Consider the following 21,871-nt stretch of genomic DNA (forward strand, 5'->3'; position numbering starts at 1 on the left):
TGTTCCTTTCTGAGCTGCAGTCCACAACCACCTTCTGGGTCTGATATTGCATATGTGTTTATCGCTACCTTAGTTCTGTACCTCAGTTCATTTGCCCTTGAGCAGTAAGATACCTTGATGTCATTAGAGATGGTTGGAGTGAAGACTTGCATTTTTTAAATGTAAAAAATGTTCTTTTGTCATGGAAGAAATGTTGGATAAAAAGTAATTTGTCAAGTCTCTCAACCCATTGAGGTTGGATTCATGCTTTCCGTAAAACTTTTGTGTTTAGGCTGCTGAAAGCCTTCACAAGACCATTGTTAAGAGGCGAATGTCTCATGTGAGTGGAGGAGGATCCATAGATTTGTCTGACACGGACTCCCTACAGGAATGGATCAACATGACTGGCTTCCTTTGCGCCCTTGGGGGAGTGTGCCTGCAGCAAAGAAGCAACTCTGGCTTGGCAACCTATAGCCCCCCTATGGGCCCAGTCAGTGAACGCAAGGGTTCCATGATTTCGGTGATGTCCTCGGAGGGAAATGCAGATACACCTGTCAGCAAATTTATGGATCGGCTGTTATCCTTAATGGTGTGTAACCATGAGAAAGTGGGACTTCAAATACGGACCAACGTTAAGGATCTGGTGGGTCTAGAATTGAGTCCTGCTCTTTATCCAATGCTATTTAACAAATTGAAGAATACCATCAGCAAGTTTTTTGACTCGCAAGGACAGGTAAAGTGTTCTGTGCTTTATTTTTCACCCTTTTCTTTGAATCGATTTGTTTGATAATGAAGCCTTTTTCTTTTTGATTATTCAATACTGGCATGAGCATCCACTCACAATTTTTAAAAAATGGGTGGAAAATTGCAGAAGGAAGAATCATCCAATATAGGGAGCAGTTTGGTTTTTAGGAACTCTAGTTGTGGGTGTGCCAGGGGTTAGAAATGTCTTGGGTAAGGGTATGGGTGCCTTTGTGTGTTTGTGTGCCTATTTGGGTATATGCCCCCGGGTGCTTTCTGGCATGTGTACGACAGGTCACGCAGTTTCATCTGTGATGTGTCTGCTCTGCGCTGATGCCAAAATGTATTTGTTCTTTATGTAGGTTTTATTGACCGACACCAATACTCAGTTTGTGGAGCAAACCATAGCTATAATGAAGAACTTACTAGATAATCATACCGAAGGCAGCTCCGAACATCTGGGGCAAGCTAGCATTGAAACAATGATGTTAAATCTAGTCAGGTAAGTATTCTACTGAAATGTAGCAGAAACACATCAGCATTGGTGGTTGCTAGTGAAATAATTTGCTATTCTTTATTGCACTCAAAGTGGGGTGCAATAAGGTAAGCAGAAGTTATGCATGTGCTCCTATAAATAAAAATATTGCAGTTTTCATAGTCACATTTCATCATTTTACTTAGAGGGTAAAGCATTTAGAAAACTTTTCTTTTGTTTGTATCTGATATGTGTGGTTTTTTTTTTTTTTTTCTTTTTTCCCCCTGAATGTTTCTATGTCTAAATAGATATGTTCGAGTGCTTGGGAACATGGTCCATGCAATTCAAATAAAAACGAAGCTGTGTCAGTTAGTCGAGGTAATGATGGCAAGGAGAGATGACCTCTCATTTTGTCAAGAGATGAAATTTAGGTGAGTTCTCAAAAGAGCAAAGTAGGGTCTTGTAAATCTTATGTTAAATGAAGTACAAAAAAACCAAAAAACCAAAAAAACAAAACAAAAAAAAACCCCAGCAGCTACTTGATTTTCCTAGGAAAGGGGAGGGAGAAAATGGAAAAGCAACAATTTACCTTTTTATTTTTCTCTCCCTGTATTTTCAAATCTCCCAAAGCTCTGTGCCCATGACAGTGCTCCCTTTTCTAAAATTATACTGGAGCTAAGAATTTGATTCTGCTTTCAAACTGGTACGATAGCTAAAGGCTGATGTGGAGTGTTGATATTCACGTTGCCTGTTTGTATGCCCTTCTGCCTGTTGAGAGTTGGAGTAGCGGTATCTCTTTAATGAAACTGCCATGTCACCCGAGTGATTTGGCAAATATTTGCACTATAAAAAATACTTGTATGACTAAAGGTGTATGTGTGACTTAAAAAAAAAATCGTCTGTTATTTTCCTTTTCTCTGCCATTCTGTAGGAATAAAATGGTAGAATACCTGACAGACTGGGTCATGGGAACATCAAACCAAGCAGCAGATGATGATGTAAAATGTCTTACAAGGTAAAGAGAGAGAGAGAGATGGAGAGGATGGTTTTTAATTATTAGCACGTTTACTCAGGGTGTTGATACTACATCATCACTATTGATATATTTTATGTGTTCTTTGGGTATTTTGCATTTGAATTATTTAAATCTTTACTTTCTATTTTTAACTGAATGATTTTCAGTAAAATCCAGTGTGAGAAAGTGATGTTTGGAATTTCCTATATTTGCTCAGATGGTAAATACTTAGTGTCACGTGTCAGAAACTAATTGAACCCTGAAGTACATAATAATCATTCACATAAATTCCTTCGGTGAGGCTTGGTTTTATGAACGTTATCATCACCTTCTCCCTAACTTAAAATGCTTTTGCATTCTGGGTGTGCATGTTAACTCAAATTATTTAGGTTGTCCTAATAAGTTTAATGAAATAGGTGGTTCCTGAATTCCTAAAGTTCCGTTAGGAAGGTGTTTATTTGCGGGAAGGTCGAGTGGAAGAACCTGAAACACTCATGTGGTCCTTAAATTTTCTTTCTTCAGAGACTTGGACCAGGCGAGCATGGAAGCCGTTGTTTCACTCCTGGCTGGTCTTCCACTGCAGCCTGAGGAAGGAGATGGTGTGGAATTGATGGAAGCCAAGTCACAGTTATTTCTGAAGTAAATTTCAGTCACCAAAAACGCAAAGCAAAAAACAAAGCCCCACATACAACAAAACAAAATCTAACCAAAGTGGCAAATGATTGTATGTAGAAAGTGGACCTTGTTACTTGGCTATTATGGCCATTGGCAGCTGCTTATAAAATATAACCCGTGCATGAGGCAATATTCCCTATGATAGGACTGGGTTAGGAAAGCAACTGTGTTTTGTGTTTTTAAAGAAAGTGTCTGGTCATTGAATTATTGGCAGTAAAACCCAGATCACCTCATTAAGCCATTTAAAACGGCATTGTGTAAACTATTTGGACTACTAATTTTATATGGTAAACACTAAAAGTGTTCCCTGCATCGACCAGGAAAGATTGCATCTGTTTGGTGGCTGTGTTATGAACTACGTGCTGGCTTTGTCAGGATAACATCATACTCAGCATAGCACACTTCATGATGAGCCACACTGGCTGATTATCCCAGCACTGGAGAGAAGCAGATACCCAAGACCACTCGTGTGATGCACATGTGATAATTTCAGAAAATCAGATTAGCCTTCTGGTTGCTGTGGCCTTCACTGTGTAAGAGTCGATCTTTTTACTTCTCAGGTATTTCACATTGTTTATGAACCTTTTGAATGACTGTAGTGAAGTTGAAGATGAAAATGCACAAACAGGTGGCAGGAAACGTGGCATGTCCCGGAGGCTGGCATCACTGAGGCACTGCACAGTCCTTGCAATGTCCAACTTACTCAATGCTAATGTGGACAGTGGCCTCATGCACTCCATAGGTGAGATAAAATGAAAGCTTCGTAGAGAAATTGACAATCTAGAGAACTGGCACGTAAGACAAGCAAAATTACAACAGTCCATGTTAGTAAATTTGCATCTATCTGTCCATATCAGGTTTAGGTTATCACAAAGATCTTCAGACAAGAGCTACATTTATGGAAGTTCTGACAAAAATCCTCCAGCAAGGCACAGAATTTGACACGCTTGCAGAAACGGTGCTGGCCGACCGGTTTGAGAGGCTGGTGGAGTTGGTCACAATGATGGGAGACCAGGGAGAGCTCCCAATAGCCATGGCTTTGGCCAACGTGGTCCCGTGTTCTCAGTGGGTGAGTTCTTTGAGGAAGTGCAAAACTGGGGCCTGGCACATAGCAGGATTTTTCTTTCTTTCTTTCTTTCTTTCTTTCTTTCTTTCTTTCTTTCTTTCTTTCTTTCTTTCTTTCTTTCTTTCTTTCTTTCTAGGAATGTTTTTTTTAATGTTTATTTTGGGGGAGAGAGAGAGAGAGAGCATGAGCAGGGGAGGGGCAGAGAGAGAGAGGGAGACAGAGAATCCCAGGCAGACTCTGCTAACAGGGCAGAGCCTGGCACGGGCCTCAGTTTCACAAACTGTGAAACCTTGACCTGAGCCGAGATCAAGAGTTGGATGCTTAACCGACTGGGCCACCCAGGTGCCCCTCATTCCAGGAATGTTTATTGCATGAATTGCTAAACCTTGAGAGCTGGAAGAAACTTCAGATATTATTCGAGTGGTTTTTCAGCTATGGGAAAGTAGTTGTGGCTTCTAGCCCTTGGGAGTGTTCTTACCTTAAGTATGAGGATCTTATTCATCATATACTTACAGTGAAAAATTCCTTCCCTGTCCCACTGAAAAATTCAGTTTAAACACTGATCGAAAGAAAATTAAAACCACTGACCTGGGGGCGCCTGGGTGGCTCAGTCGGTTAAGCGTGCGACTTCAGCTCAGGTCATGATCTCACGGTCTGTGAGTTCGAGCCCCACGTCGGGCTCTGTGCTGACAGCTCAGAGCCTGGAGCCTGTTTCAGATTCTGTGTCTCCCTCTCTCTCTGCCCCTCCCCTGTTCATGCTCTGTCTCTCTCTGTCTCAAAAATAAATAAACGTTAAAAAAAAAAAAAAAAAAAAAAAACCACTGACCTGGTCTGGTGTTTTCATGTATTACATGAGATGATTAGGGTTAAATCTCCTATTTAGTTGTCACTAATGCTAGAGCTGGAATTAAAGGCTTGTGTGTCCAGTTCACAACTCTACTATAATGCACTGTACAATTTTCTAAAAAAATGTAAGCACTATATTTGCATTAGAAATTGTTGCTTGTTTTAAACACTGGAGACATAATATGGCTATTTGGTCTCTTATTCATCTATGTATGTATGTATGTATTTTAGAGAGAGAGCAAGCACGTGTGCGCAGACGCACGAGTGGGGCAGGGGCAGAGGGAGAGAGTCTTAAGCACGTGCTGTCCTCAGCATGGAGCCCGATGTGGGGCTCGATCCCACAACTCTGGGATCATGAGTGAGCTGAAATCAAGAGTCAGACACTCAGCTGACTGAGCCACCCAGGCGCCCCTGGGTCTCTTTTACTAAAAAATTTTCTATACCATACTATTCTATATTCTATACCATACTATTTTTAACAATACACACTAAAAATTTGAGAAGGGTTGTCCTTTTCCGTGCTAAAAATCGATTCCATTTATAGTGTACCAAAAACGATTTCAGTTTAGTAAATTACAACAAATCAGGTAATCTGTCATTGCCTGTAGATTTTTTTCTGCTTAAAAAGGCTGTAGGATCTTGTTCCTCATGCTTCAGTAAAGTTTAAACTCCTTACTCTGGCCTACAAGGCTCGACCCAACCTGGGCTCTGCCTCACCTCTGACCTCATCTCCTGCCACGTTCCTTCTTGTTCACCAGACTTAAAGATGTTAGGCTATTTCCACCTTCGAGAGTACCCTTACTGCCACCACTGCCGCCACCACCTGGAATGCTTCTTCCCTGATCTCTTACATGGCCAACTTCTTAAAAAACCTTTTAAAGCTTAAAAAAAAAAAAAAAAGAAAAAAATCTCTTTTGTAGATTTCAAATTCTGTTGCTTAGTGTTTTCAGAATTTTGCAGGGAAGGGATTAGATGGAAAAAAATGAGCACAGTACTCCAAAAACAGATTTTGTGGCTGAATTGTCTCTCATAATTATACTTGACTTTAAAATGGAGGAGAGGGGTGCCTGAGTGGCTCAGTTGGTTAAGTGTCTAACTCTTGATTTTAGCTCGAGTCATGATCTTACCGTTTGTGGGATTGAGCCCCACGTCAGCACAGAACCGGCTTGGGGTTCTCTCCCTCCCCCTTTCTCTGCCCCTCCCCTGTGTGTGTGCACTTCTCTCTTTCTCTCTCAAAATAAATAAAAAAATAATAAAATGGAGGAAAGAATTTTTATATCTAGTCACATATGTGGAATGTCACCATAGGGAGTAGAACAGAATATCTGGGTCTTCTTTGGCTTCTGGATTGTGTGGTTAGGATTGTCAAATTTTTTTGCTTTACTCAGATACCAGATTTGACCAGGTAAAGGCATTAGAAGAGCTATGGGCCATGATCCTGGCCTTTGCTGTCACTGCTTGAAGGATGGGGCATCATTTTATGGCTACCCTTAGTCTATGTAAATCTCCTCGCCGCACTGTGTGGTTAAACAGTGGTTTTACTATCACATCGTTTTCCTGGAGTGTACCAAAAAATACCACGGGGAATTATGAGGGTAACCATTCAGGAAGTATGTGGGAATTAGCTGTCCACCTTCGCTTTATACATAAATCTTGCTAATCTCTTTGTTCTGAATACACAGCCCACATCTTTTCCCTTACTTTCTGCAAATCCTATAATCTTTCCATTTTTGTTGTCTCTCTGCTGAGCCCATGTTCAGTGTATACTGAGTTTCCCTGACCATGTGAGCCGAGAGTAGAGCTCTTGTGGTCACCAAAGTCTCATTCCTGCTCACTGGTTTTCTACGAAAATGATTTGGGCATATCAAACTAAACTCTTTGCCATCATGTTCTATTTCTACTCTCTTTAATTTTGTCATGTGATTTGAACTGAATCTTGGCTTTTTTTCTGTCTAGGCCTGGTAAAACCTAGGCCTCTCTTAATTTTCATCAGTTAATTCGTAAAATTAACAGCCGCTGGGGCACCTGGTTGGCTCAGTCGGAAGAGTGTGTGACTCTTGATCTTGGGGTTGTGAGTTTGAGCCCCACGCTGGATGTAGAGATTGCTTAAATAAGTAAATAAACAAACTGCTTTAAAAAAAAAAGAATTCACATCTGCTATAGGCATAAATAAATAGTCATCGTAGACAAATGGACACAGATAGATCTCAGGGAGAAATTAATTAGTCACCACTTAACTGGATTTAGCAGGTGGTTGACAGTTTTGGATTTACCTTTCAGTTTCCTGCTAAAGACAAATGGGATTATTCATGCTAACTCAATTTTGTTTTGTTCTCAGGATGAACTAGCTCGAGTTCTAGTGACTCTGTTTGATTCTCGGCATTTGCTCTACCAACTGCTCTGGAACATGTTTTCTAAGGAAGTAGAATTGGCAGACTCCATGCAGACTCTTTTCCGAGGAAACAGCTTAGCCAGTAAAATAATGACCTTCTGTTTCAAGGTTTATATCCATTTATTCTTTTGTGTGTGTGCCAAGGTATGGCAAATTGATGATGTGCAGAATGTACAGAGCAGAATGTCTTTAACGCAAGATATTTGGAGAAGGCGCAATAAATTCCTACCTGTGTATTTCTTTAGGTATATGGTGCTACCTACCTACAAAAACTCCTGGATCCGTTATTACGAATCGTGATCACATCCTCTGACTGGCAACATGTTAGCTTTGAAGTGGATCCTACCAGGTTTGTCATCCTCTCATCTGCAACTTTTCTCGACTTTTTCACTGCCACCGTGTGGGACCAGACCCTCAGAGGGTTTCTCCCTCTGATTCTTTTTTTTTTTTTTGCTTTACAAACATCATGCCTTTTTATTCATCATATATATGAAAATTGAGGCTCAGAGATTAATTTACTCAGGATGGCAAGGTGATTAAGTGACAGCGAGCTTTCAAAACCAAATCTTTCTAATTCTCAAGGTCCTTGCTCTTAATGTTAGTATCAAAGCTGTGCTAGAAATGCTTGCCCTACTGCAGTGGGATCTTTTTTTTGTTTGTTTGTTTTTTCTTTTCTTTTTCTTTTTTTTTTATTTATTTAATATATGAAATTTATTGTCAAATTGGTTTCCATACAACACCCAGTGCTCATCCCAAAAGGTGCCCTCCTCAATACCCATCGCCCACCCTCCCCTCCTTCCCACCCCCCATCAACCCTCAGTTTGTTCTCAGTTTTTTTTTTTAATATATGAAATTTATTGTCAAATTGGTTTCCATACAACACCCAGTGCTCATCCCAAAAGGTGCCCTCTTCAATACCCATCACCCACCCTCCCCTCCCTCCCAACCCCCAACAACTCTCAGTTTGTTCTCAGTTTTTAACAGTCTCTTATGCTTTGGCTCTCTCCCACTCTAACCTCTTTTTTTTTTTTTTCCTTCCCCTCCCCCATGGGTTTCTGTTAAGTTTCTCAGGATCCACATAAGAGTGAAACCATATGGTATCTGTCTTTCTCTGTATGGCTTATTTCACTTAGCATCACACTCTCCAGTTCCATCCACGTTGCTACAAAAGGCCATATTTCATTTTTTCTCATTGCCACGTAGTATTCCATTGTGTATATAAACCACAATTTCTTTCTCCATTCATCAGTTGATGGACATTTAGGCTCTTTCCATAATTTGGCTATTGTTGAGAGTGCTGCTATAAACATTGGGGTACAAGTGCCCCTATGCATCAGTACTCCTGTATCCCTTGGGTAAATTCCTAGCAGTGCTATTGCTGGGTCATAGGGTAGGTCTATTTTTAATTTTCTGAGGAACCTCCACACTGCTTTCCAGAGCGGCTGCACCAATTTGTATTCCCACCAACAGTGCAAGAGGGTTCCCGTTTCTCCACATCCTCTCCAGCATCTATAGTCTCCTGATTTGTTCATTTTGGCCACTCTGACTGGCGTGAGGTGATATCTGAGTGTGGTTTTGATTTGTATTTCCCTGATGAGGAGCGACGTTGAACATCTTTTCATGTGCCTGTTGGCCATCCGGATGTCTTCTTTAGAGAAGTGTCTATTCATGATTTCTGCCCATTTCTTCACTGGGTTATTTGTTTCTCAGGTGTGGAGTTTGGTGAGCTCTTTATAGATTTTGGATACTAGCCCTTTGTCCGATATGTCATTTGCAAATAAATATCTTTTCCCATTCCGTTGGTTGCCTTTTAGTTTTGTTGGTTGTTTCCTTTGCTGTGCAGAAGCTTTTTATCTTCATAAGGTCCCAGTAATTCACTTTTGCTTTTAATTCCCTTGCCTTTGGGGATGTGTCGAGTAAGAGATTGCTACGGCTGAGGTCAGCGAGGTCTTTTCCTGCTTTCTCCTTTAAGGTTTTGATGGTTTCCTGTCTCACATTCAGGTCCTTTATCCATTTTAAGTTTATTTTTGTGAATGGTGTGAGAAAGTGGTCTAGTTTCAACCTTCTGCATGTTGCTGTCCAGTTCTCCCAGCACCATTTGTTAAAGAGACTGTCTTTTTTCCATTGGATGTTCTTTCCTGCTTTGTCAAAGATGAGTTGGCCATACGTTTGTGGGTCTAGTTCTGGGGTTTCTATTCTATTCCATTGGTCTATGTGTCTGTTTTTGTGCCAACTCCCTCTGATTCTTAAAATGAGTCTTTAATTATAAAAGTTACACACAAATACATTTTTCTTAAAAAAAATTTACAGGTATCTTTGGCTGCCATGTATAGAGACAGAGACTGTTACTAGTTTAGTCTGTTCTTTGGTGTTGTTTTTTTTTTTTTTAGTGCATTTGCATGTACATAAATCAAGTTGTAGAAACTGTGTGGCTAACAGTGAGTGCTTAATGTAAATGGAAACATGTTGTACACGTGGTTTTGCAACTTAATTTTTTTAACTTGGCTCTGTCTTCAGTCTTTCTGTGTCAGTATAGAAAGATTAACCTCATTGTTTTTACCTGCCATATAATAATTTGATAGATTGGCTATATCATGATTTAGCCAATACCATATCTATCCTTTTTTTCCAACCAATTAAAAAAAAGTTATTATTGAAATAGAATTGACATACAATGTTGTATTCGTTTCAAGTATCCAGTATTTTGGTTTGACAATTCTGTGTATTACTCAGTGCTCATCATGACAAGTATAGTCACCATCTGTCACCATACAGCGTTCTTACAACATTATTGACCATATGTCCCCAATGTTGTACTTTTCATTTTCATCTCCATGACTTATTGATTTTATAACTGGAAGTTTCTGCCTTTGAATCGCCTTCACCTGTATCACCCATGTCCTCTGGCAACCACCAGTTTGTTCTGTGTACTTAAAAGTGGTTTTCTTGTTCATTTGTTTTGTTTTTTAGATTCCACATATAAGTGAAATCATACAGTATTTGCCTTTGTCTGACTTACTTCACTTAGCATAATATCCGGTTCCATTCATGTCACAAACAGCAAGAGTTTTTGTTTTTTTTGTGTGTGTGCGGGAGTAATAGGTGTGTGTGTGTTGGGGGGGGGGGGGACACATCATCTTTCTTTGTTCATCTATTGATGGACACTTGAGTTGCTTCCGTATCTTGGCTGTTGTAAATAATGCTGCAGTAAACATAGGGGTGCATGTATCTTTTCAAATTAGTGTTTTAACTTTCTTTGGGTAAATACCAAGTAGTGGAATTATTGGATCATATGGTATTTCTATTTTGAATTTTTTGAGGAACTTCCATACTGTTTTCCATCAATAGGTGCGCCTACCAACAGTGCACAAGGGTTTCCTTTTCTCCACGTCCTCATCAGTACTTGTTTTTGTTTTTGTTTTTGTTTTGATACTAGCCATTCTGACTGGTGTGAGGTGACACCACATTGTGGTTTTGATTTGCATTTAGCTGATGATTAGTGACGCTGCACATTTTTTCATGTGTCTCTTGGCCACCTTTATGTGTTCTTCAGAAAAATGCCTATTCAGGTCCTCTGCCAATTTTTGAATCAGATTATTTGGATTTTTTTGGGTGTTGAGTTGTGTGAGTTCCTTAAATATTTTGGATATTCACCCCTTATCAGATACATCGTTTGTGAATATCTTCTCTCATTTAGTAGGTTGCTATTTTACTGATGGTTTCCCTGCTGTGTAAAAGCTTTTTATTTTGGTGTAGTCCCAGTAGTTTATTTTTGCTTTTGTTTCCCTTGCCTGAGGAGACATATTCACAAATGTGTTGTTATGGGTGACGTCTGAGAGATTACTACCTATATTTTCTATAGGAATTTTATGATTTCAGGTCTCATATTTAGGTGTTTAATCCATTTGGAGTTTGTTTTTATGTATGCTATAAGAAAGTGGGCCAGTTTCATTCTTTTGCACATAGCTGTCCGGTTTGTGAACACCATTTATTGAAAAGACTGTCGTTTCCTCGTTTTCTATTCTTGCCTACTTTGTCATAGATTAATTGGCAATGTAGGCATGGGTTTATTTCTGGACTCTCTTTTGTGCCATTGACCTATGTGTCTGTTTTTGTGTCAGTACTATACTGATTTGATTACTATAGCTTTGTAGTATATGTTGACATCTGGGATTGTGATACCTCTAGCTTTTTCTTCGTTCTCAAGATTGCTTTGTCCCTGAAGTCTTCTGTGGTTCCATACAGATTTTTAGGATTATTTGTTCCAGTTCAGTGAAAAACTATTGGTATTTTGATGGAGATTGCACTGAATCTGTAGATTGTTCTGGGTAGTATACACATTTTAATAATGTTAATTCTTCCAATCCAGGAGCATGGTATATCTTTCCTTTAGTTTGTGTTGTCTTCAGTTTCTTTCATCAGTGTCTTATGATTTTCAGAGTATAGGTCTTTCATCTCTCTGGTTAACTATTCTCCTAGGTATTTTATTCTTTTTGGTAGAGTTGTAGATGGTGATCCTATTGACTTTTGCTGTAATTTCTCAACGTTGTCTTTTTCCTTTTTCAGGTTATTTGCTGTAGGAATTTTATGAAACCTAAATCTTTTTGTTACTTTCTTTCTTAGAACATTAACTGTTCCCTATTGACTACAAGATAAAGTACAGAGTTTTCTAACTACAGCTTATTATCACCTGTCATTCTTTCATGTGTTTTCTGTACATTAGCTCCAATATGCACATGTTGTATATTTTTTAAAGTGGCTTGACACATGGTTTGTTGGGGTTGGAGATGCCTGATAAATGATATCCCTCTACCCAGCCCAAATTTTTAATTTTTTTAAGGTTTCTTTATTTTTGCAAGAGACAGAGAGAGACAGAGACAGAGTGTGAGTGGGGAAAGGGCAGAGAGAGAGAGGAGACACAGAATTGGAAGCAGTCTCCAGGCTCTGACCTGTCAGCACAAAACCCGACACGGGGCTTGAACTCAACAAACTACGAAATCATGATCTGAGCTGAAGTTGGACGCTTAACTGACTGAGCCACCCAGACGTCCCTTCCCTGCCCAACTTTTAAAACCAAAAGAATGGAAGGAGGAGGGCTGCGAAGGAAGCACTCAGGAATCAGTCATCACCTTTATTTTTGATAAAAATGTTTAGAGTGTGTGGCTTTTGATCCTGTGGGTGAATAGGCTTGCTGATATTTCACCTTGAATTAGACTCCTCTACCTCATCCCTTGCATAGCTGGATAACTACAGACATGTCTCACAGGGAAGCTTTTTACCACAGAAGTGGAGAGCAAACCAGAATATATCTTGTCTGCAGGCAGACATATCCAGAACGGAGAGGATGGCACTGAGCAGAGTATATATTAAATCTGTGAGAATATAAGGGGATAAGAATTCTTATACACAGTTGTCAAAATTATCTTTTTATAGTTTTTTTATTCAAATCAAGATCCCAGCAAAGTTCAAACAATGCATTTGGCTGAAAGTCTCTTTTAAAGGGCAGTTTCGTTTGTTTATTTTAAATGGATTTTACCCCCCCCCCCTTATAGGTTAGAACAATCAGAGAGCCTTGAGGAAAACCAACGGAACCTTCTGCAGATGACTGAAAAGTTCTTCCATGCCATCATCAGTTCCTCCTCAGAATTCCCCCCTCAGCTTCGAAGTGTGTGCCACTGTTTATACCAGGTATGCTTAAGGTTAGAGAGTACCATTATTAAGCCAAAGCTGAAGTGAAAAGAATGCTTTACTAAAGAGGAATTTAGCTGCTGATAGTGGGTGGTTGAAAATACTGAGTCAGTTTGGATGAGTAATACACTAAGCCTTGTCGGAATTGGCTTTGAAAAAAACTTAAATATTGCTTAGGAGACAGTTTGAAGTATTTTAAGGGGGTACTAAAAATAAGTTTCCTCACATTGGGAGCAAGTTTAAAATGCACAGAATCTCTTGGATATAACAGATATGGTTGAAATGAGATATATTATGGAATTTTCTTGGTTATCTTTTGCCTGAATTACTCATAAGGCCTTTTGAATGTGAGGCACGTCTGCTCCTTGCTTTTTGTACTGTTGAAATGCTTGATCCATAATTTTGATTTCTTAAAATATGTTTGTGTCAGTTTTTCCTAGAACCAATTAATCTGATTATTTTACATAGAACACTACTTCTAAAATAGATTGCACCAACATTCAGATCAAATTATTAGACTTTCTAGCACTAGCACTGCAAGTGATGCTTCTGAGTTCAGATGTCTGCAGTCATTCCCTACTTGTTGAGGAAATTAGGTCTGTGTTCTTTTTATGGCTTTCACTGTGCTTTTGAATTGCATATGCAGGTTCAGGGACGATATAATAATTCCAGGGGAAATTAGTGCAAATCTGTGTTAGTCTGTTCAAACTATGATTCTGGAAGAAAAATCAGTGGGTCTGGAGTTTGGGACAGGGGTGGGTATAGGGGAAAGAATTTACACATTTACCAAAACCCATGTCTTTATGTCTTTTTCTTTGCAGAGTCATCCCCAGCCATTTGTTTTTTAGCACAGGGCTTCAGTTGCTTAGAGACATTAGCAAGATCAGTGAAATCACCATTTTAAAAAGCTGTTTCAGGCTGCTCTGTGTGAATTATTCCCGCATTGCTATTTATAAAGATGTTTTTGCTGTATCACTAAAAGAAAACTTATAACAGTTAACAAAATGGCAGTAGTCCTTTCCTATCAATAATTACTTTAAATATAAGTGGATCAAGTTTTCCCAATTGAAAGGCATAGAGTGGCTAAATGGATTAAAAAAAACAAGATCCTACAATATGTTGCCTACAAGAGGCTCGTGTTAGCCTTAAAGACACACGTAGACGGAGAGTGAAGGGATGGAAAAAGTCATTTCAAACAAATGGTAACCAGAAAAAAAAAAAAAAAAAAAAAAAACACGAGTAGCTATACTTATTTCGGACCAAATAGACTTTAAACTAAAAATGGCAAAAAGAAACAAAAGTCAATATATAATGATAAAAAGGGGTCTATACATTAAGAAGATACAATAGTTATAAATACTTATGTGCCCAGCATTGGAGCACCTAAATGTATAAAGCAAAAGCTAACAGACCTAAAAGGAGAAATAAATAGTAATAAAGTAATTGTTGGGGACTTTAATACCCTACTCTCAACAATGGATAGGTCATCCAGACAGACAATAAGGAAACAGCAGATTCGAACAACACTTAAATCCCAAATGCACCTAACAGACATATATGGAACATGCTATCCAACAACAGCAGAATATACATTCTTCCAAAACACACATGGAACATTTTCTAGGATAGACCATATGTTAGGTCACACAACAAGTCTTAGTAGATTCAAGAAGATTAAAATTATACCAAGTATCTTCTCTGACCACAATGGCATGAAGTTAGAAATCAATTACATGAGGAAAGCTGGAAAATGAGTGAACCCATGGAAATTAAACACTACCCTGAACAATTAATGGTTAAAAAAAAAGAAATTAAAGGAGAAATAAAAAAGTTTCTTGAGATAAATGAAAATGGAAACACAACATACCAGAACATGTGCGATGTAGCAAAAGCAGTTCTAAGAGGGAAGTTCATAACAGTAAACACCTATGTTAAGAAGCAGGAAAGATCCCAAATAAGCAACCTAACTCTTTCTCTTAAGGAATTAGAAAAAGAATAAACTGAGCTCCAAGTTAGCAGAAGAAAGGAAATAAAGATTGTAGCAGAAATAAGTGAAGTAGAAATAAATATAGAAAAACCTCAGAAAAGAAGAGCCAGACTAAGAGTTGGTTCTTTGAAAAGATAAACAAAATTGACAAACCTTTAGCTAGACTAAGCAAGGAGAAGAGAGGAAGGACCAAATCAAGAAATTATAAATGAAAAAGGAGACCTCACAACCGATACCACAGAAATTCAAAGGGTCATAAGAGACTACTGTGAACAAACTAGACAACAAGCTGGACAACCTAGAAGAAATGGAAAGAGTCTTAGAAACATACAACTTATCAAGACTGAATTAGGAAGAAATAGAAACTCTGAATAGAATTCCCAAATTCTCCCAACAAAGAAAAGCCCAGGACCAGTTGGCTTCCCTGGTGAATTTTACTAGACGTTTACAGAAGAATTAACAACAGTCCTTCTCAAACTCTTAGCAAAAATTGAAAAGAGAGCACTCCAGACTCATTTTGTGAGGCATTACCCTGGTACCAAAACCAGAAAAGGACACTGCTAGAAAAGAAAACTATAGGTAAATATCATTGATGAGTATAGATACAGAAATTCTCAGTAAATTACTAGCAAACAATTCAGCATATTAAAATGTTCGCACCATGATGATGTGGGATTTATCCTTCGGTGCAAGGATGGTTCAGCATCTGCAAATCAATCAGTGTGATGCATTACGTTAATTCAGTGGAAGAAAAGAATCATATGATCATCTCAATAAATGCAGAAAAAGGATTTGACAAAATTCCACATCCATTCATGATAAAAACTCTTAATAAGTTAGGCATAGAAGGAATGTATATCAACATAATAAAGGCCATAAATGACAACCACACAGCTAACATATTCAGTGGTGAAGGGTTGAAAGCATTTCTTCTAAGATGAGGAACAAGACAGGGGTATCCACTCTTACCACTCCTATTCAACATAGTACTAGCAGTGCTAGCTAGAGCAATCAGGCAAGAAAAATTAAAAGCCTCAGAATTGGAAAGGAAGAAGTAAAATCGTTTCTACTTGCAGATGATATTTTATATATAGGAAGTCCCAAATACAACCAAAAAACAGAGCTAATCAGTGAACTAAGTAAAGTTGCAGTACACATAATTAACATACAAAAATCAGTAGCATTTCTATACACTAACAAATTTATGGGAAAAAATAGATCCTATTTACGATGGCATCAAAACAATAAAATACTTAGGAATAAATTTAAGAATGTGAAAGATCTCTATTCTGGAAACTATAAGCCATTGATGAAAACAGATTGAAGATACAGATAAATGGGAAGGTATCTTGTGTTCATGGATTGGAAGAATTAATAGTTTAGATATGAATAGTACCAAAAGCCATCTGTAGATTCAGTGCAATCTCTATCAAGTTTTCAGTGACATTTTTATAGAAATAGAAAAAAAAGCTCTTATGGAAACACAAAACACCCTACCTCCCCCCCCAAAAAAGAACAAAGGAAGCATCACATTTTCTAATTTAAAGCTATAATCATCAAAATAGTAGGTACTGCATAAAAACAGATGGACTGACCAGTGGAACAGAATCAAGAGCCCAGAAATAAACCCAAGCATATAGAGTCAACTAATTATGACAGGGGAGCTAAGAATATTCAGTGGAGAAAAGACAGTCTTTTCAATAAATGGTGCTGGGATAACCAAATATTCACATGTAAAAGAATGAAATTGGAACCATATCTTAAGTCCCTGACAAATTAACTTGAAATGGATTAAAGATTTAAATGTAAGACTTAAAACCATGAAACTGCTAGAAGAAAACATAGGAATAAAGGTTCTTGGCATGGGTCTTGGTAATATTTTTTGGATATGACACCTAAAGCACAGCAAACTCAAAAATAAACAAGTGGGACTACATCAAACTAGAAAGTTTCTGCACAGCAAAATAAACCGTCCATAAAATGAAAAGACAACTATGGAGTGGAGAAAAAAATATTTGCAAACCATGTATATAATGAGTTAATATTAAAATATATAAAGAACTTACACAGTTTTCAATAGCAAAAAAAAAAAAAAAGCAAATTTAAAAATGATTAGTAGATAACTTGGAATAGACATATAGATATTTCTCTAAAGAAGTTACATGAAAGGCCAAAAAGTATATGGAAAGATGTTCAGCATCACTAGTCATTAGGGAAATGCCTGTTAAAAAAACCACAATGAGGTATCAACCCATGCCTGTTAGAGTGGCCATCATCAAAAAGACTAGAGATAACAAATGCTGGCATGGATGGAGAAAAAAGGGAACCCTGTGCACTGTTGGTGCATTTGTAAATTGTATAGCTACTGTGGAAAACAGTATGGAAAATCCTCAAAAAATTAAACATAGAACTGCCACATCATCTAGCAATTCCACTTCTGGGACTATATCCAAAGGAAACAAAACACTAACTTGTAAAGGTATCTGCACCCCCATGTTCATAGCATTATTTATAGTAGCCAAGGCATGGAAACAAAGATCCATCAACAGATGAATGGTTTAAAAGAATTGTGGGTATGTACAAAATGGAATATTATTGAGCCATACAAAATGAGGAAATCTTGGCATTCGTGACAATATACACGGCCCTTGAAGGCATTATGCTAAGTGAAATAAGTGAGAGACAAATATACTGTATGATCTCACCTATATGTGGAACCATGAAAAAAAAAAAAAAACCACAGCTAAACTCATGGAAAAAGAGATCAGACTTGTGGTGGAGGTTGGAGGCAGAGGAAATTGGAGGAAAGTAGTCAAAAGGTACAAATTTCCAGTACTAAGGAAGTACTAGGGACATAACGTACAACTTGATGACTATAGCTAACCCTGCTCTATGACACATAGGAAAGTTGTTAAGAGAGTAAATCCTGTGAGTTCTCATCACACTTTTTGTCTTTCTTTTTTTATTGTATCTGTATGAAAAGATGGATGCTATCTGAACCTATTGTGGTAATTATTTTTACAATATATGCAAATTATGCTGTAAGCCTTGAACTTCTTATACAGTGACATATGCCAGTAATTTCTCAACAAAGGTGGAAAAAAGCCAAAAAAAATCTTGTCATCATATACATAGATGATAAAGTATACCTCGCATTAAACTTTCTTAATTTATCATTACTCTTACTGCCTTTTTAAAATAGCTCAAGGAGGCTTAGGAGAACCCCACGTAATTTTTTCAGCTACTTAAATCTGAGACTAGAGGGTAGTTTAGTTGTAATTTGAAACCCTATACAGTGAACAATATCTTGAGTTGGGGCACTATTCAGGTTTTTCTTCAAATCTGATTCATTTTTTCTTGTTTATAAAACTAGGCAGACAAGAAATGGTGAGCATATATTTAAAATAGTATGTGTCAACTTCTTGGTCGGCCTTAGTAGTTTTCAGAGAACATTTCGTTTTCTGAAGTGTCAGTGGCTTTGACTTGAGTTAAAAGTGAATGGTTACCGACTACCTGATTACATGATTTTACTAGATTTTAGTAAAATTCTTCATGTGGTTGGCATCCTAAAGGAAAAAAAAAAAAATTTGTGTCATCAGCAAACTTGGGAGTCCAATCTGAGGCCATGATTCTGATAAGGTAAAAGGAACAGGGCTTGGCACTTTGTAACTACTTGGAAATATGTAATGAAGGAATAAATTCTCCTATCCATTCCACCCAAGTAGACAAGATTCTTGCCAGCTTTCATAGGAAGAGAGGAGGTAGTGAACATAAATCAGAAATAAGAGCAAAGTAATCATTTCTGGCTTATTAAAATACTATGTGTTGTACTTTTTAAAGCATGCCATAATTAAATATCCTGCATTATAGCAGAGCTGAACTCTCGTATTAAAATTTCACATAAAATTATTCTCTTTACAAATATTATTTAAATGTTGTGTCAGCGCACTGGTTGAAGTAAGTTTCAATAAGGTTGAAGCTTGTTGGAATGTAGAGTACGGTAGAGCAAAAGTGCGCTATTTTATTTATAAATAAGGTTTTGTTTTTTAATAAGTGATAACAGAATTTTAAAATTACTAATTTAAAAAAAAGCTTTGATCTCAAGTTATTCTTTCACTGAGTCTCCTACAAAATGTAGTTTTCCCTTTAGTTTGCCCTTTTATTCTTATTCATCTTTCCTCTGGCTTTTTCTTGCCCTCTTGACTTTGGCAGTGACATAATGGTACCTTTGTACTTCTGTGTTCTGCTGGGAAGGATAGTAGTCGATTGTTTCCTCTAGTAAACATGGCTCCTGCTTTGGGACTTGCTTGGAAAATTTTGAAAAGTGAGGATATTGATAGCTAATGAACTTCTCTGAGCATTACCTCTTTTTTCCTGAGTTCATATTTTTGACTGTTAAGCTTTTTTTGAATCCTGCTTTAACCAGGTTTCTTATTTTGTATGTCTCCTTAGTGAACTGGGTTCAGATTACATAAGAATAGCCAACTGTGAACATGTGTGAGACTTATAATTAAGACATTTTTCCATGTATTTATTTCCACTTGTCCCCCTAATAGTTTTGGAATACAGGTTTTCCCCGCTATCCCAAAGTGGAGTGTTCCTGTGAAACCTTTTGTAAGCCTAGGTGACATAAAGGGAAGAAGCACTTACCATTAATTTATATGGAAATTTTTTTAGCGTTCTCAGACCCCCAAAATAGCCTACTGAATCATACCAAATAACACATAAAAGCTAAAATAACATTAACATATAGTACAAACAAGAATAATATGATAAATACACAGCCTGTATAAAGTATAAATAATGTATGTACAGTGTAGTTTGGCTTCCCAAAATTGGGAAGACGGCACACCAAAGGGCTGACAGATGGTGATAGTGGTGTGTTAGGCTGGGGTGCTGGAGGTTGGGGTCGTGGGAGGTACAGGAGTATGGAGTATAGGAGAGAGAGGAAGAGGGTCACCTGTTAACATCTCATCATTGTCTAAAGCCATCAGTGCGAGCAGGTCACTAACGTCTACGCCTTCTTCTATGTCTGCCTGCCTCGATGTCAAATGTCGAGGTTCATCGTCTGCCGTGGCTAATGTGGCTGGTGTGGAAGGCTTGAAATACGACAGTATGCTCAACTGCTCAGCCTCTTGCATTTTTCTATACTACAGTTATTTGTAGGCACTCAAAACGTTATGCAAACCTGCCCTAAACCTACGTGCCCTTTGCAAATTAAAGCCATACTTTTCTGCAATCACTGCAGCACTGTCCGTTGTAGCAAAAATCTCACTCAAGTGCTTCCCGTTCAGTTCCTGGATAACTGCACTGTCCGGCCGTTCACTGATGCGTTCGTTGTCGATCGGTGTTCTCTCCTCTTGGAGTTGTATCACCTCTTCATCTGTCACTTCTTGGTCATGGAATGCCGAAACCTTCAACAACATATTCCGTTTCCACAAACTGATCCTCCTTAGCCAAAGTCAGTTGGTTTGGCCGTATTTATTGTTGGTTCGAAGCCTTTAAAATTGTTCACTGCTTCAGGAGACCATCCACTAAGCACCATTTCTCACCCAGACTGTTAGCTTATCAAGAGGATCTCCAAGGTTGGCGAATGCCAGTTTTAAATGGTAGTCTTTCCAGATCCTTTGTAAAAATCCTTTCGAGTTGGCTTCTCTGTTGGTTCTTGCATATAGGAAGCTTTAATCGTGCCCGTTAGGCCTAGGACACATGGTTGTACCAACAACGTCACATTCAACAGGAAGAACACAACCGCAGTGTTACTGTCATACTCAGTAATGCTGGGTGGATGAGCAGCACAGTTTTCAACCATCAGAAGACACCTGTTATCACGATTGTTTTCTCTACAGTATTTTCAACAAAAGGACTAATGTATCCACTCATGCACTCAGAAAAAAATCACTTGGATATTCCAACCACTTGGACGTGATTTAAACACGAGAAGCATATCCTTATCAGTGCCTTTAAGTGCCCTTGGATTTTCTGAATGGCATACTAGTAGAGGACTAAGGACAGCATCACCAGTGGTGTTAATAGTAGGCATTAAGGTAAACCTGTCCTTTGATGCCTTGCGTCCTTTAGCCTGCTTTTCTTCTATTGAAATACATGTTTTGTGTGGCAACTTTTTCCACTAATAAATTGCAGTTAAACACTTGTTTACGTGAATAACCACCTGCTATAATTATTTTCTTCAGTTCTTCTGGGAACTTTTCGGCAGCTTTAGTATCAGCCAAAACACTCTCTCCAGTAACCTTTAAGCTATGAAGCTGCTCTTGCCTCAAAACTGATCATACCACCCATGACTACCTTTCAATTCTGCTTTTGCAACACTTTGATCCTCATTGTCCAGTACTTTCTGTTTCCGCTTACTAAAAAAATGGATGTCTCCTGAAGTGTTAGATAACTTAATGGAACCCTTTGCTTTGTTCACCCATCAATCCACCCAAGCAGTAGACTTCCCATCGCATCCAGTACTGGATGCTGACTAAAAGAGACCACTTTGCTACTGGAAGAACCAATAGTAACTTCAGCAACTTTCAGAATTCTTTCTCTCCGTCAGTAAATAATATGAATGGTGGATACAGGCAAGTTGAGTGCACAGTCAGTATCTTTTTCATTCACCACAATTGAAATGCTTAATCCCACCCAGTGTTATGGTAAGCATAACACCCTTATGAACTCTTAGGCTTTTGTGATACCTTAGGACACATCCCGCTAATGGATGCACAAAATGAGTTGAGATAAAGCACAGATGCTCCTAGACAAGTTCAAAGCTGTGGCGACTTGATACTGAGAGTAGCGCCTGGGGAAGGAGCTTGGCGGTGGTCAACTCGCTGCTTGGGGAGTGAGCTTCCTCTGTAATGGCTCACTGAAAAACAGATGCTGGTCGTAATACTCATTTTTTTGCTTTTTTCCTCATAAAGGCAAAAATTCTCTTTGGATTCCTTTTAGTTAGCAAAAATAGGTACTAATGTAAGTCTTTTGTGAAAGCAAACTTTCAAAAAGCA

At 38.3% G+C, this 21,871-nt stretch overlaps 1 protein-coding gene across 9 annotated transcripts in view; it reads left to right on the forward strand.

The window, feature by feature from the left end:
- The window catches only part of NF1 (neurofibromin 1), a 319,551-nt gene that overhangs the window by 186,987 nt on the left and 110,693 nt on the right, over positions 1-21,871 (forward strand). For 6 of the 9 annotated variants that reach the window (XR_006211074.1, XM_042966177.1, XM_042966176.1 and 3 more), the window contains exons 21-30: positions 272-712; positions 1,083-1,222; positions 1,504-1,626; positions 2,127-2,210; positions 2,733-2,849; positions 3,446-3,627; positions 3,743-3,954; positions 7,136-7,297; positions 7,435-7,538; positions 12,742-12,877. Coding sequence is in view for 8 of the 9 variants with exons in the window: in XM_042966177.1 (XP_042822111.1) it covers positions 272-712; positions 1,083-1,222; positions 1,504-1,626; positions 2,127-2,210; positions 2,733-2,849; positions 3,446-3,627; positions 3,743-3,954; positions 7,136-7,297; positions 7,435-7,538; positions 12,742-12,877 (1,701 nt within the window). In the remaining variant the exon portion in view is untranslated. Of the gene's footprint in view, positions 1-271; positions 713-1,082; positions 1,223-1,503; positions 1,627-2,126; positions 2,211-2,732; positions 2,850-3,445; positions 3,628-3,742; positions 3,955-7,135; positions 7,298-7,434; positions 7,539-12,741; positions 12,878-13,698; positions 14,732-21,871 lie in introns of those variants that run through there. The other 3 variants (XM_042966178.1, XM_042966173.1, XM_042966175.1) reach the window with 3 other exon arrangements.

Source organism: Panthera tigris, chromosome E1 (genome assembly GCF_018350195.1).
Source record: "Panthera tigris isolate Pti1 chromosome E1, P.tigris_Pti1_mat1.1, whole genome shotgun sequence".
Classification (NCBI taxonomy): domain Eukaryota; kingdom Metazoa; phylum Chordata; class Mammalia; order Carnivora; family Felidae; genus Panthera; species Panthera tigris.